Source organism: Cydia fagiglandana, chromosome Z, assembly GCF_963556715.1.
Source record: "Cydia fagiglandana chromosome Z, ilCydFagi1.1, whole genome shotgun sequence".
Classification (NCBI taxonomy): Eukaryota; Metazoa; Arthropoda; class Insecta; order Lepidoptera; family Tortricidae; genus Cydia; species Cydia fagiglandana.
In genome coordinates this window covers 4,511,435-4,524,409 of record NC_085959.1, presented here as the reverse complement: position 1 = coordinate 4,524,409, position 12,975 = coordinate 4,511,435, and the positions used below count along the sequence as shown (strand labels likewise).

General features: G+C 38.4%; 1 protein-coding gene across 2 annotated transcripts in view; it reads left to right on the top strand.

Moving 5' to 3' along the window:
- The window catches only part of LOC134678514 (protein RCC2 homolog), a 34,382-nt gene extending 28,588 nt beyond the window's left edge, over positions 1-5,794 (top strand). Inside the window, exons 10-12 of one of the 2 annotated variants that reach the window (XM_063537089.1) lie at positions 301-401; positions 664-865; positions 3,361-3,373. In XM_063537089.1, coding sequence (XP_063393159.1) covers positions 301-401; positions 664-834 — 272 coding nt within the window. In that variant the 3' untranslated portion in view covers positions 835-865; positions 3,361-3,373. Of the gene's footprint in view, positions 1-300; positions 402-663 lie in introns of both variants that reach the window. The other variant, XM_063537088.1, reaches the window with a different exon arrangement.
- Positions 5,795-12,975: the final 7,181 nt, after the last annotated feature.

Sequence of the window (12,975 nt, the reverse complement as noted above, 5' to 3'; positions counted from 1 at the left end):
TTATAAAAGTATTTTAATATTTTTATGTTTTCCGGTGTTAAAACGATATTTTGAATAATTTTAAAAATTAAAATATAATCATGCATGTGGCTAATTGTTTTCCATCGTATTTTCACGGAAAAGTACATGTGTCGCTATATCAGCAGTCTTGGTACTAAAAGTACTGAGATTGACTGAAGCGGCATGACAAATACGAACGTTTCCGAGAAAATACGATGGAAAACAATTATGCACTATATCTGTACCTATAGGTACATTGCAAATTTATCAAAAGCTTGTAAAATCGGTATAACCTTGCAGGCTGGAACATTCGTAGCATCGGTACAAGTAACACCTCCATCGTGATAGCGGCCGACGACTCCCTCATAGCCTGGGGCGTGTCCCCGACCTATGGGGAGCTGGTAAGTTAGCGTGCGACTTGCAATACGGAAGTCGCGGGTTCAAACCCCGGCTCGTACCAATCAGATTTTCGGAACTTCGAAATATCATTTGATATTTACCAGTCGCTTTTCGGTGAAGGAAAACATCTTGAAGAAACTGGACTAATCCCAATAAGGTCTAGTTTACCCTCTGGGTTGGAAGGTCAAATCCCTATAATATTTTAAGAGTTCCCGCCGATAACAGAGAAATTACCTGTTAGAAACTAATTTACAACTTTCACAGGGCACCGGTGAAATCACCAAGTCAACCGCCAAGCCCAAAGAGGTAACCCGCATGGAGGGTACCAACGTGACCCAGGTGACCATGGGGTATTCGCACACTCTGCTGCTCTGCGATGACTCCACGGACGCGGTCAAACAGAAGCTCGCCACCATGCCTGTCTTTGACCCTTAGATTCGGTAACTGTAACTCATAATTTAAGTATGTTTTTAACCTACGGGTTAGACCTTTACATTCGTTGCTAATGGTGAATTCCACATAATTTAAGTTTATTTTAAATCCCCCGAAACCTTTCGGTAACCTGGTCTACATAATATAACTCACCTTTCAGTGATATCTACGAGTTAATACTATGCTATTACCTTAGACCCGTCGCTATCGGTACCTCCTATATAAAATAGTCTGTTTTTAACCCTATGGGATGTGGTAAACATTGTTACCGTAATATAAACATCCCATCACAGGTGTATAGCTTACCCTTCAGTGATATTGATAACTCCCCAATACCCTACGAGTCTGTTTTACCCTACGAGTTATTTACCTACAACTCATGCCTCAGTAATATTTTGAGTAGGTTTAAACTACTAGACCGCGAGCCAGGAACAGATCGCCTCCCGGATGATAACTCGTATAGCGGTTAACGGCTTTGTACGATGAACCCTCATGGACGTCAGCTGCCGCTCCGTTGGTGGGTTGAGGAATGACAGCCACCGAAACACGTAATAAAATAATTTTGTCATCGCCCCCGTTTGATACTTTGTCAGATGATAGTTTAGATACTATTTAATAAATAAATATAAATATTATAGGACATTTTTTTACACAAATTGACTAAGCCCCACGGTAAGCTCAGGAAGGCTTATGTTGTACTCAGACAACGATATACTATATAAATACTTAAATACATAGAAAACAACCATGACTCAGGAACAAATATCTGTATCATCATACAAATAAATACCCTTACCAGAATTCGAACCCGCGACCATCGGCTTCACAGGCAGGGTCACCCATCCACCCACCACCACCCACTAGGCCAGACTGGTCGACTATTATTAATAAAAAAAAACCGTTTATAGCAGTGGAAAGACCGTCAGTTACTTTTTTTTTATTGGGAAACAGCTTTCAATCTTACACAATATGAATTAATATTAATAATGCACAAGCCAAAACAGTTTCCACTGGTAAATTAAAACAGAAATGCTCAAAGGGAATAACTTAATGAAATACAAAGAATACAAATAAAAAGTATTATCCAAAGCAATCAAGTAAACCGAAAGTTATTGAACTAATATTTTAACTGACAGTTGCTAGTTAAAACGAGAAAAAAAAATCACATACTTAGTTACCTACTCGTACTTACATCCTATACTTACGTAAGTGTGTTGTTATTTAGGTTATAGTTTATTTTTCATTGAGGTGACAAATTTACCCAGCTCGATGTTGAACACATCAAAATTGGAATATTTAGCGTTATACGTTGAGCATGCTCTAACAAGATATGAGTTTATGAAGTACCTAGTACGACAGAATGGAATGGCAAATAAAGCTTTAGATCTAGTTCGGGAATTAGGACATATATATGAAATATTGCGACTCGATTAGATGGTTTAATAATTTAAACAGAAAATTTTGATCTTTTTGCTCCCTCCGCAGCTGGAGACTTACCATGTTATCACTATCGAACAATTTAAATCTATATTTCAACCATTTAATACATTTATTTTGGATTTTTCTGATGACATTAATGCACTGCATATTGAGGACTCCAAAAGACCGATGAGAATTCTAAATGCGATCTGACAAAGGCATTATAAAGTAAAATAATGGTTCGAGGATCACAATTTTTTTTACTTTTTCGGAAAATAAAACCTAACATTCTATATGCCTTTGACGTAATTTTGTCAATATGAGAAGTGAGCTGAATTTCGCTGTCTATGTAAACATCAAGATCTCTTACTTCGGTAACCCTATTCAGTTTTTTGTTCTTGATCTGGTAATCAAAATGAATTGGGCTACGCTTACGAGAGAATGAAATACAGTAACACTTTTCGATATTGAGGTCAAGACAGTTTTTGGCGCAGTAAAGATCTAACCTTTTTAGGTCATCCTGTAAAAGTATGCAATTTTCAATAGATTTAACCAAGGTAAAAATTTTAGTATCGTCGGCAAAAAGTAAAATTTTCGAATAGTGAAAGCATTTAACTACGTCGTTAATAAACATGTTAAACAATGGTTAAACAGCAAGGGACCCAAATGGGACACCTGTCAAAACAGGGACAAAAGAGGAGGTATATCCTTTGACAGATACCGCCTGGGAACGATGTCGAAGGTAAGGTGTTACTTGCATAAACATGTAAAGAATTGTAGCATTTCATCAGGCGTTTCAATAAACGCCTTACGGATTTGCGGACATAAATGGTAAGGCGCGTATTTTTACATGTTTATGCAAGTAGCTGACCGTCTTTCCACACTTTATTTATTATTTTGTTATTTATAAAAGCAGCTAAACTATCATCTGACAAAGTATCAAGCGGGAGTCGATGACTGACGATATTTGCTCCTGGCCCACGGTCTATACGGGGGATCTTTAACGTTGACCTTTTGGTAACATTGCTAGATATTAGTGTAATTCTTCCAGGTGAATCTAAATATTATTTATATCTTAGTTCCAAGTAACACCTCCTGCTATACCATAAGTCTGTTTTTGACCACCGGGTCTACTTTAATCTTTTTTCTCGGTAATATTAGTAGTTTATGATACCATAAGTTTGTTAAAACCCGTTGTAGATAGATTTTCTGCGACATCTTACTGATTCCAATGTTAATTGATATATCCACTATAATTTTAGTCTATTTTTAATTCCCAGATGACCATTCGACTCTTCTTTTGGTAGCATTGGTATTATTTGTAAGATTGGTGAAAACCTTCGGGTTGTTATGAGTTACTAAATATGTATGTATGTACTTATTACCATTTTTCGGTAACTTTAATACTAATACAAACTATTACTTAGATAGGTTTTAACTGACTAAAATGGCGCTGCAGGTTTGGATTTTCTCTATCGCGTGTAACTGAGATTGAAAGTGGCAACCATTGGCGCAATGTCCTTGACGGGGACATTTACGTCATATTAACTATTTTACACTTAGTAGGTTTAATAAGGAACTCAAATGTGGAACAGCATGCACTTAGGCTCAGGCGATGCCGCTTGGCATGATTGTTCCTAAGGTCAAACAAACCTGATTTGCCCCGGTAGCCACGAGATCGTACCGTGCATACCCCCCAAAAAGTCCAATTTTTTATTTAGTGCGTAAGTATCGCCATGTAACATCCAAAAATTGTAGACGGGTCTAACGCGAATTTTATTCAATTACCTTTATTTACCGACGTTTCGACACAGGTTTCACATAACACACATTACCATTACATTAACATTATGTGTAGTGGGTGGTTTGAAAATGTGACGTCTACCCCAAACTTTTCCATACACTTTTCGTCGGGTAGTTGCACAAATCTCTGTTTTGACATTTTACTGGGACATTAGTCAGCCGCGACCACGACCAGTGAAACCTGTGTCGAAACGTCGGTAAATAAAGGTAATTCAATAAAATTCGCGTTAGACCCGTCTATAAATGTGAGTTAATATGTGTTCAAAACGCGAAAGTTTTAAATATTATATCCAAAATTGTCACAAAAAAATACATAACATTTTCATTTTTTGTACAAATATAATTTTTTTAGTATGGAAAGGTATAATAATTATTTCAAAAATAAATTCCTCGGCCCTAAATTATAAGAAAATGGTATATTATACTGCGTCAAGCAAATCTTGTCAGTAGCAATAGCAATGTAAAGCAAACTAAAGTAGGGCAACACTCAAAGAGCAGTCCTACGTAACGTCAATTCAAATTGTCACTCGCGGTTTATAGATTTTTTTTGAAATTGTTATTCATATGTACGGACAATTTAAAAGCGGTGTAAAAACGATGTTAATCAAAATTATTAACAAATTTGAAGATCACAAAATAAAATTAGAAGCAGACTATGCCGTTAAACAAGTATGTACTTCATATGTCATATGAATAAAACATTTGCTTCCGCAGGTAGAGACGTCCTACTGGATTTTAATATTTTATTAGATTTCTCAGTTGGCACTGTAAGCATTGTAGGAACCTTAGCTTTGCTTAGGACGCAATCTTTTTTAATATATTTATTGGTATTTAAGGGCGGTGGTATCTCTTGAAATAGAAACGATTCAGAATGTAAACAAACCGGATAACATTCACGATCCACATTCCACAGATAAAACACAGATGACACGCGATTTTCGAATTATTCGAACACAGTGTTGCTAACCTGCAATTTTTCAAATTTGCCGCCGTTTGCTACTGACAAGATTTGCTTGACCCAGTTTGCTTACCCTAGTTGCTAAGAACATGAAGAAATATAGCATAGATTGGACCTGGGGAGCCGACCCTTTCGACCCCCCCCCCCCTCTTCCCCCCTTTTTGGGGGGTATGCACGGTACGATCTCGTGGCTACTGGGGCAAATCAGGTTTGTTTGACCTAAGGAACAATCGTGCCAAGCGGCATCGCCTAAGACTAACTAAACTGCATGCTAAATGACCTTACTCAACCTACTACACTAGGTATATTATCAAGTCGTGGTGAAAATCTTTTGCATTTATAGAACAATTTAATTTAAGCTACAGTCTGGCTACGGTCGGCATCAACTATGTACATAGTGACGGCCAAACTGGCCAAATATATCGGAACACAGTAAATTCTTTCTGCGTTGATTCGCAAACGCGTTCTCTCGTTGAAACTCCTCGTTAAGAAGCGAAATATGTCGAGCAATATTCTACTTAAAATACGTTACGTGAGTGATCAGTAAGTAATGTATTTTATACCTGTCTCGTTTCCTCCATAGGTGTTGCTGCGATAAATTTGACCAGTTAGGCTGTCAATATCTATTGCCTGTTACATGATATTGTACATACATATGAGAATAGTTTTCTTATTATGATGTCTTTTCAATACTATGTACCTATCTAAATCCAATTTTGATCTGTTATTGTGCTCGAATTTACATTACGATTATGTACAAATAGAACAATCATGACAATTTTACATTACCTACTGTATAAGCGTAATTAAGATTTTTGTTAATTTACTTTTGCCTTTTTATTCATACAGTCGATGAATGTAAACAAATACTGCAATTAGCGCAAAATAAAACGCCAATTTTTGAAGTGAAAACTTCTTTAGCGGCGCTGTGCACTTTTTGTGATGGGAAAAAAATGTTAAACTCGTAACAGGTGTCACGTGACCGTCAGACGTAAGGCTGTCATTGAGTTTTCACTTCTGCCGGCACTCCCGGAGTGCAACCCGTTGTTTTTGAAGTGAAAACTTCTTTAGCGGCGCTGTGCACTTTTATCTCGCGGCGAGAAATACTACCCCCCTAATAGCATTTTCTTGTAGGGATTTTGTTGGGCCTTTGTTTACGTATTCGTTGGGCAACCGTTATATTTGGCCGTACGATTTGCTGGAGGGCCCTCGACAAAGGCCCTCCCGAAGATTCCCAACAGAGGGCCATTAGAGTAATTTTTTCGTTGGGCCTATTTAAATAAATCATACAATTATTCAACGGTGGTGGTTTTGGTTGGGCCGTGGTTGGGCCTATACACATTTGTTTGATGGTTGGTTAATTGTTACATTTGGCCGTACGATTTGCTGGAGGGCCGACGACAAAGGCCCTCTCGAAGATTCCCAACAGAGGGCCATTACAGTAATTTTTTCGTTGGGCCTATTTAAATAAATCATACAATTATTCAACGGTGGTGGTTTGGTTGGGCCGTGGTTGGGCATTTGTTTGATGGTTGGTTAATTATTACATTTGGCCGTATGGCTTGCTGTAGGGCCAACTGCAAAAAATTAAAAAAGGGCAATTTTTTCGTTGTGCTTGTGTTTGCAAATTCAACAATTACCCATCGGCAAGTCAGGTAGGTTGGTAGGTAGTCGTGCACCAGGTTGAAGGCCCAACACAGCTTGTCCCACAAAGGGCCAACATTGTAACTTTAACGTTGGGCCTTGTGTAGGATTCTTACAATACTACCGTAGGTAAATAGTTGTGTAATTTATAGTGTGCCTACAGTCTAATTATGTAATGGGCTTTTGTTTACGAGTCCTACAGTTACCCTACGTTAGGTAAGTGGTTGTGTAATACGACGTTGGGCCTTTGAAGATAAATATTACAATTACACTACGGTAGGCATTGGTTGTATCCACATGAAGGCCCTAGGCAGCAGTTGTTGTTAATATTCTCTGTACGTTCCAATTTTAGTATATGTACTGCTGAAGCAAGTACACTTACTATACACTCTAATTTGTATATATACTAACCGCACTTTGAAACTTCGTAAGCGAGATTTATGTTTTTTGAGATTTAAATTGAGAAAATGTTGGTAAAATACAATTTTTTAAATTTATGTATAAATTTTATAGTTATAGCTATTAGATTTATAAGTTACTTTTAAAAAATATTATGATTATATCCGGAATAATCGAGAAAATAACTATAACTTCGATGTTTGGAGACAGTAACGCCATCTAGTGACGCCACAAGCAAACTCAACTGGTATTGTTGGGCATCAGTACCACAGCCAATGTTGGTAAATGCGATATTTGTGCTCACTGGGCCAACGAATGTTATCGTTGTTTAGCCACCGGTACCAAAATACACAAAGGCCCATTGTTAAGCGTCAGTGCTACAGCCAATGTAGGTAAATACGATATTTGTCATCATTGGGCCATCGGATGATATCTTTGACTAGCCAACGTTACCAAAATACACAAAGGCCCATTATTGGGCATCCGTGCCACAGCCAATGTTGGTAAATGCGGTATTCGTCACCATTGGGCCACCGGATGATATCGTTGATTAGCCAACGTTACCAAAATACACAAAGGTCCATTGTTGGGCATCAATGCTACAGCCAATGTTGGTAAATGCAATATTTGTCGTCATTGGGCCATCGGATGATATCGTTGATTAGCCAACGTTACCAAAATAAACAAAGGCCCATTGTTGGGCATCAGTACCACAGCCAATGTTGGTAAATGCGATATTTGTCATCATTGGGCCATCGGATGATATCGTTGATTAGCCAACGTTACCAAAATACACAAAGGCCCATTGTTGGCCATCAATGCTACAGTCAATGTTGGTAAATGCGATATTTGTCGTCATTGGGCCATCGGATGATATCGTTGATTAGCCAACGTTACCAAAATAAGCAAAGGCCCGTTGTTGGGCATCAATGCTACAGCCAATGTTGGTAAATGCGATATTTGTCGTCATTGGGCCATCGGATGATATCGTTGATTAGCCAACGTTACCAAAATAAACAAAGGCCCATTGTTGGGCATCAGTGCCACAGCCAATGTTGGTAAATGCGATTTTTGTCATCATTGGGCCATCGGATGATATCGTTGATTAGCCAACGTTACCAAAATACACAAAGGCCCATTGTTGGGCATCAATGCTACAGCCAATGTTGGTAAATGCGATATTTGTCGTCATTGGGCCATCGGATGATATCGTCGATTAGCCAACGTTACCAAAATAAACAAAGGCCCATTGTTGGGCATCAGTGCCACAGCCAATGTTGGTAAATGCGATATTTGTCATCATTGGGCCATCGGATGATATCGTTGACTAGCCAACGTTACCAAAATACACAAAGGCCCATTGTTGGGCATCCGTGCTACAGCCAATGTTGGTAAATGCGGTATTCGTCACCATTGGGCCAACGAATGTTGTCGTTGTTTAGCGAACGGTCGCAAAATACACAAAGGCCCATTGTTGGGCATCACTGCCACTGCCAATGTTGGTAAATGCGATATATGTCATCATTGGGCCAACGAATATTATCGTTGTTTAGCCAACGGTACCAAAATACACAAAGGCCCATTGTTGGGCATCTGTGCCACAGCGAATGTTGGTAAATGCGATGGTGGGCCAACACAAAATTAACGTTGGCTACGGAACGAACCTCATCCCAACGTTTTCCCTACCGTTGGCACCGTGGGCCCCAACGAAAATGCTACTAGGGCCGTCCCTCTTTATTATTTATAATATTACTTATCACTATGTTAGTATTGACAAAACAACTCATATAAATTTAGTACATACATTATTCATAAAAGGAATATAATAAAATAACATATTAACGTCAAAGTCAAAAGCTTTATTGCTTAATATAAAAGTCCAGTTTTAAATAATTGACCTGATTACGATACGTTATGACTAAAGTTCTTTGGTGAATAACATTGTCCGTGACACATGACGTCAGCGTTACGTTACGCGTTACTCTGAATCGAATTTATAATTTTTTCCCCACCTCAAAAAGTGCCCAGCGCCGCTAAAGAAGTTTGCACTTCAATAATAATATTCGAAAAAATATAGAAGAGAAGCTAAGCTATTGTCAAGAAAAAATATCGGTAAAATATGCTAATTGAATTATCGCATTCGGTAAAAATAGATACCAACAAAATAAACTTCGGCAAAACAAGCGAAACGAAACAAAACGACTGGTAAATTTTGCGAATGGAAAGTTTGCTATCAGAAAAAAAAAAGATTTTGGCAAAAATATCGCCATGCTCTTTTTGTTGGCGCTATAACAACAAATACTAAAAAGTACGGAACCCGCGGTGGGTGAGTTCGACTCGCACTTGGACCCGGTTTTTGTTTACACGCCTATTAAGGGTGGTACTCCATCATCTGTCCAATGCGCATTTGATCAAAGAAATTGGGCGACTTCATCTTTACTGGAAACACCGACATTTGATCAAATATTGCTTATACTTCAATTCAAAACATTACGCAACTATACTTGGTCATGCAATTGTCAGTAGAAAAAGGCGCGCAGTTCAAATTTTCTATGGGACGATAACCCTTCGCGCCTACATTTTTTAAATTTGCCGCCATTTTCTACTATTTCTACTACTACTGAAAAGTTTTGCTTGACCAAGTTTCCGTTTTATATATATTTGCATTATCGCTCGCAGACGTATCTGCTGGATCGTTATATATTAATTTCTGATGAAATCATTATTTATGAGTTATGACTATGACGTTATCTTTGAAAAGGGATCTTATTGTCGATGGCTCTATATAACGTCATTAACAGGGGTCGGACAAAAAGTGCGGATGACGTCAAACCACTTATAGGATGATTTCAAATAGTATTTTTGATTTTCATAAACAATTATCACTTATCATTTATCAACCTCTTTATTAAACGATATCGCCACTTGAAATGAGTAAGTACGTTTTTGACTGACACATTGTCAATCAGATGAACAATAAATTGACTTCGTTATTGTTTAGCTATTGTATCTTCACGATTATATTTAGCTAAAATTTATATTTACTAATGTATAAGAAAACGCTCTAAAATGTCATCTTTACTCGAATATTGTGGCAATTTTCCGTTACTTCATTAATACTACTTTGTTACTACATGTCACACGGAAGTTTAAATACAAACTCAAACATCATCCTGTGTGCAAGATTACGTCATTTTTACGTCATCCGCACTTTTTGTCCGACCCCTGGTCATTAATAACGATGCTCCGATATAAATAGGACAATGCCGTGCAGCTAGACCGGGAGATAGTGACACATTTTACTGGGTCATTTGTACCAGTATGGCGGTTCGTCAGGGGTCTAAGTAATGAACGAAATAAAAATGATGGTCATAGCGCTGGTACCGGCGGCCCAATCGCGTGGGCGTTAGTCGAACGTGTCGGATAAAATACGAGTGTCGAACGATTTGTTCCACAGAAATCCTCGTATTTTCCGATAGTCCATAAAAAAGAAGTAGGCGGTAGCGTAATGCCATACTTCTCCGGTGTGACTTACAGCCCGCCATACTGAGGCGAACACATTAATTAAAAAAAAAAACAATTCAATCATTTGTGCCAAGCTAATTTTTGCACAGGTGATCATCGTCGAGCAGTCATTCATGGACATCACCATGCCATACTTTTCGGATGGTTCCAAATGGCCGCCATACCGCCGCAAGGGAGTTAATTTTTTTTTATTGCTAAACGATTTCTACAACCACAAGCTGTCAACGATAGTCTACAGGAGTGACAAATTTTGTTTTAAAATGTGTGTGTCCGATCTAGCGAAGCGTATAGGTAGGTATAGCGTGACGTCACAGAGTGACGGCTGTATGGAAATGCACTGATTTTGTGCGGAATATAGGTCAGGAAATGAATGCTCAAAAAACGTTGTAGAGGGAAATGCTAGGAACACAATTTTTGACTCCGTATTGTTTGGACTAGTTAGGAGGTGAACATATCAAAAGTCCCCGGCTGTAGCCCCGGTGCTGGGGGGTAGAGAAAGGTAAGAAGGTCGAATTTTTCGGTTTTTCATTGATATCTTGGAAACTTTGCGTCTTAGCGATATGACGACTACGATATGACAAACCAAAAGCTGATAAAATTAGTTATTACAAGTTTTATCAAGTCAAGTTTTTCGATATCTTGAATAGTTTTTGAGAGCGGGTGCTCTTGAAAGTGATTTTTTTGGAGTATCTAGATTGGTCACATTGTAAAAGTTGTTTAGTGTTATTTACACATTCGCCTCTTGAAGGCTAAACATGATAAAATCAGCTTGACTATCATCCCGCAGTATATCTACGGATGCTGTTTGTATTTGTTTTCTTTTAGACCTAGGGGGCACTCCAGAAAAGCGTCTGTATACGTGACGCTGCAGTTTGTTAACTTAGCTTTAAATTCAACGGTATAATACAGATTTCAGCAGGTTATTAAGGTAGCAAACTAGCTGTAACTATGCGTTACGTCACCGAAAAAGTAGACCTTTTTGTGGAATGCCCCCAAGAATCTTTAATTCAAGCTCCAAAGAGTCCAGAGACACGAAATATTATTAAAATATATTTAAACAAAAATTCTACGTATTAATTGGTATTAACCTTTTCGACGCCGTGTCAAACACAAAAGCACCACGACGCAGACGCCACGTCACCGAAGTGTCAAAACTGAAATTGAAATTTATGCATATGCACGTAGGTCTATGTTGCTCTGTGGTTTGTGACCGATTAATAATCAGTCTTTGGCGTTGAACCTGCCGTGCGGATATATCGGTCATCGGCGTCCAAAAGGTTAAGAATGAGAATAAGAATAATTTATTGAGGAAACCATGAAATATGGTTGGATGGATCGAGTATGATATGAAAGAATTTAGTTCCTCAGTTATTTATTTTTCTACTTTATAGTTGGACTGTAAAGGCGACTACCCACCTCCCTTCAAGTTAGTATACGAGTTTAGTGTTTTAAGTCATTTAGGTAGATGATGAATCGCAAGAATCGATTCCATGTTTTAGGGCTACGATCGTACTTATTGTTAGTGTTACCGTTTCTAAAACGTCTTATGTCTTTGGTGTTTTATTAAACTAGGGGGATCTGGCGTTGGAGCATTTATTTACTTATAGTTGTAATAACCTATGAAAAAATCTAAACTAAATTACAAAAGTAAGTCCATATATGTACGGGTAAGTGTGGCTGCGGGATTAGTCTGAAGATGGCCCGGTTCTTAGGGCGTCTGCTAGCTGGCGCCGTATAAATAAAAATTAAAACCAAAAAATATGTAGGTATGCCGCCGTGCCACGTGCCACAACCACCTGTATAAAAAGTACAGTACTTCGGTTACTGAGTACAACCGGCGAGTCGAACGCTACAGAACCAGTCTAAAATGTGTCATCGAGATGCGTAACAAAGGCGCGTAAACGGAGAGCGCACCTACACTGGTTTTTTGAGCGTTGGACTAGGCCGCGCTCAGGTGCCAAATAGAATACTTGAGACCCTTTTTTGCAGGTAAGTTAAGTAGCACGTGCGATTTTACTTAACAATAGACAATAGGATTAGCCGTCGGGCTCTATTTGAAACCTACGAACTATATGTGTATGCAGTCGAATCTATTGTAGCATTTTACGCATTCACTACCGTGGCCTAGGAACAAACTTGTATGACGGTGGACGCACATGTGCGTCGGGGGCAGTGAATGTGTTAAAATCTCAACGACAAAAGACTTTTCATATTTAAATACATGCGTCTTTTTAGAATGGTAAAGTTGATCAGATTTAATCGGTTATAATTAGTTGAACCTTTAAAAACTCATCGCAGCTTTGTTAATGAAATATTAAGTTCAATGTGGTGAAGACCGTCTACAAGCTCTTTCGTCGCTTCTGACTCTTGCGTTTTTACACATAAGGTACTTGCAC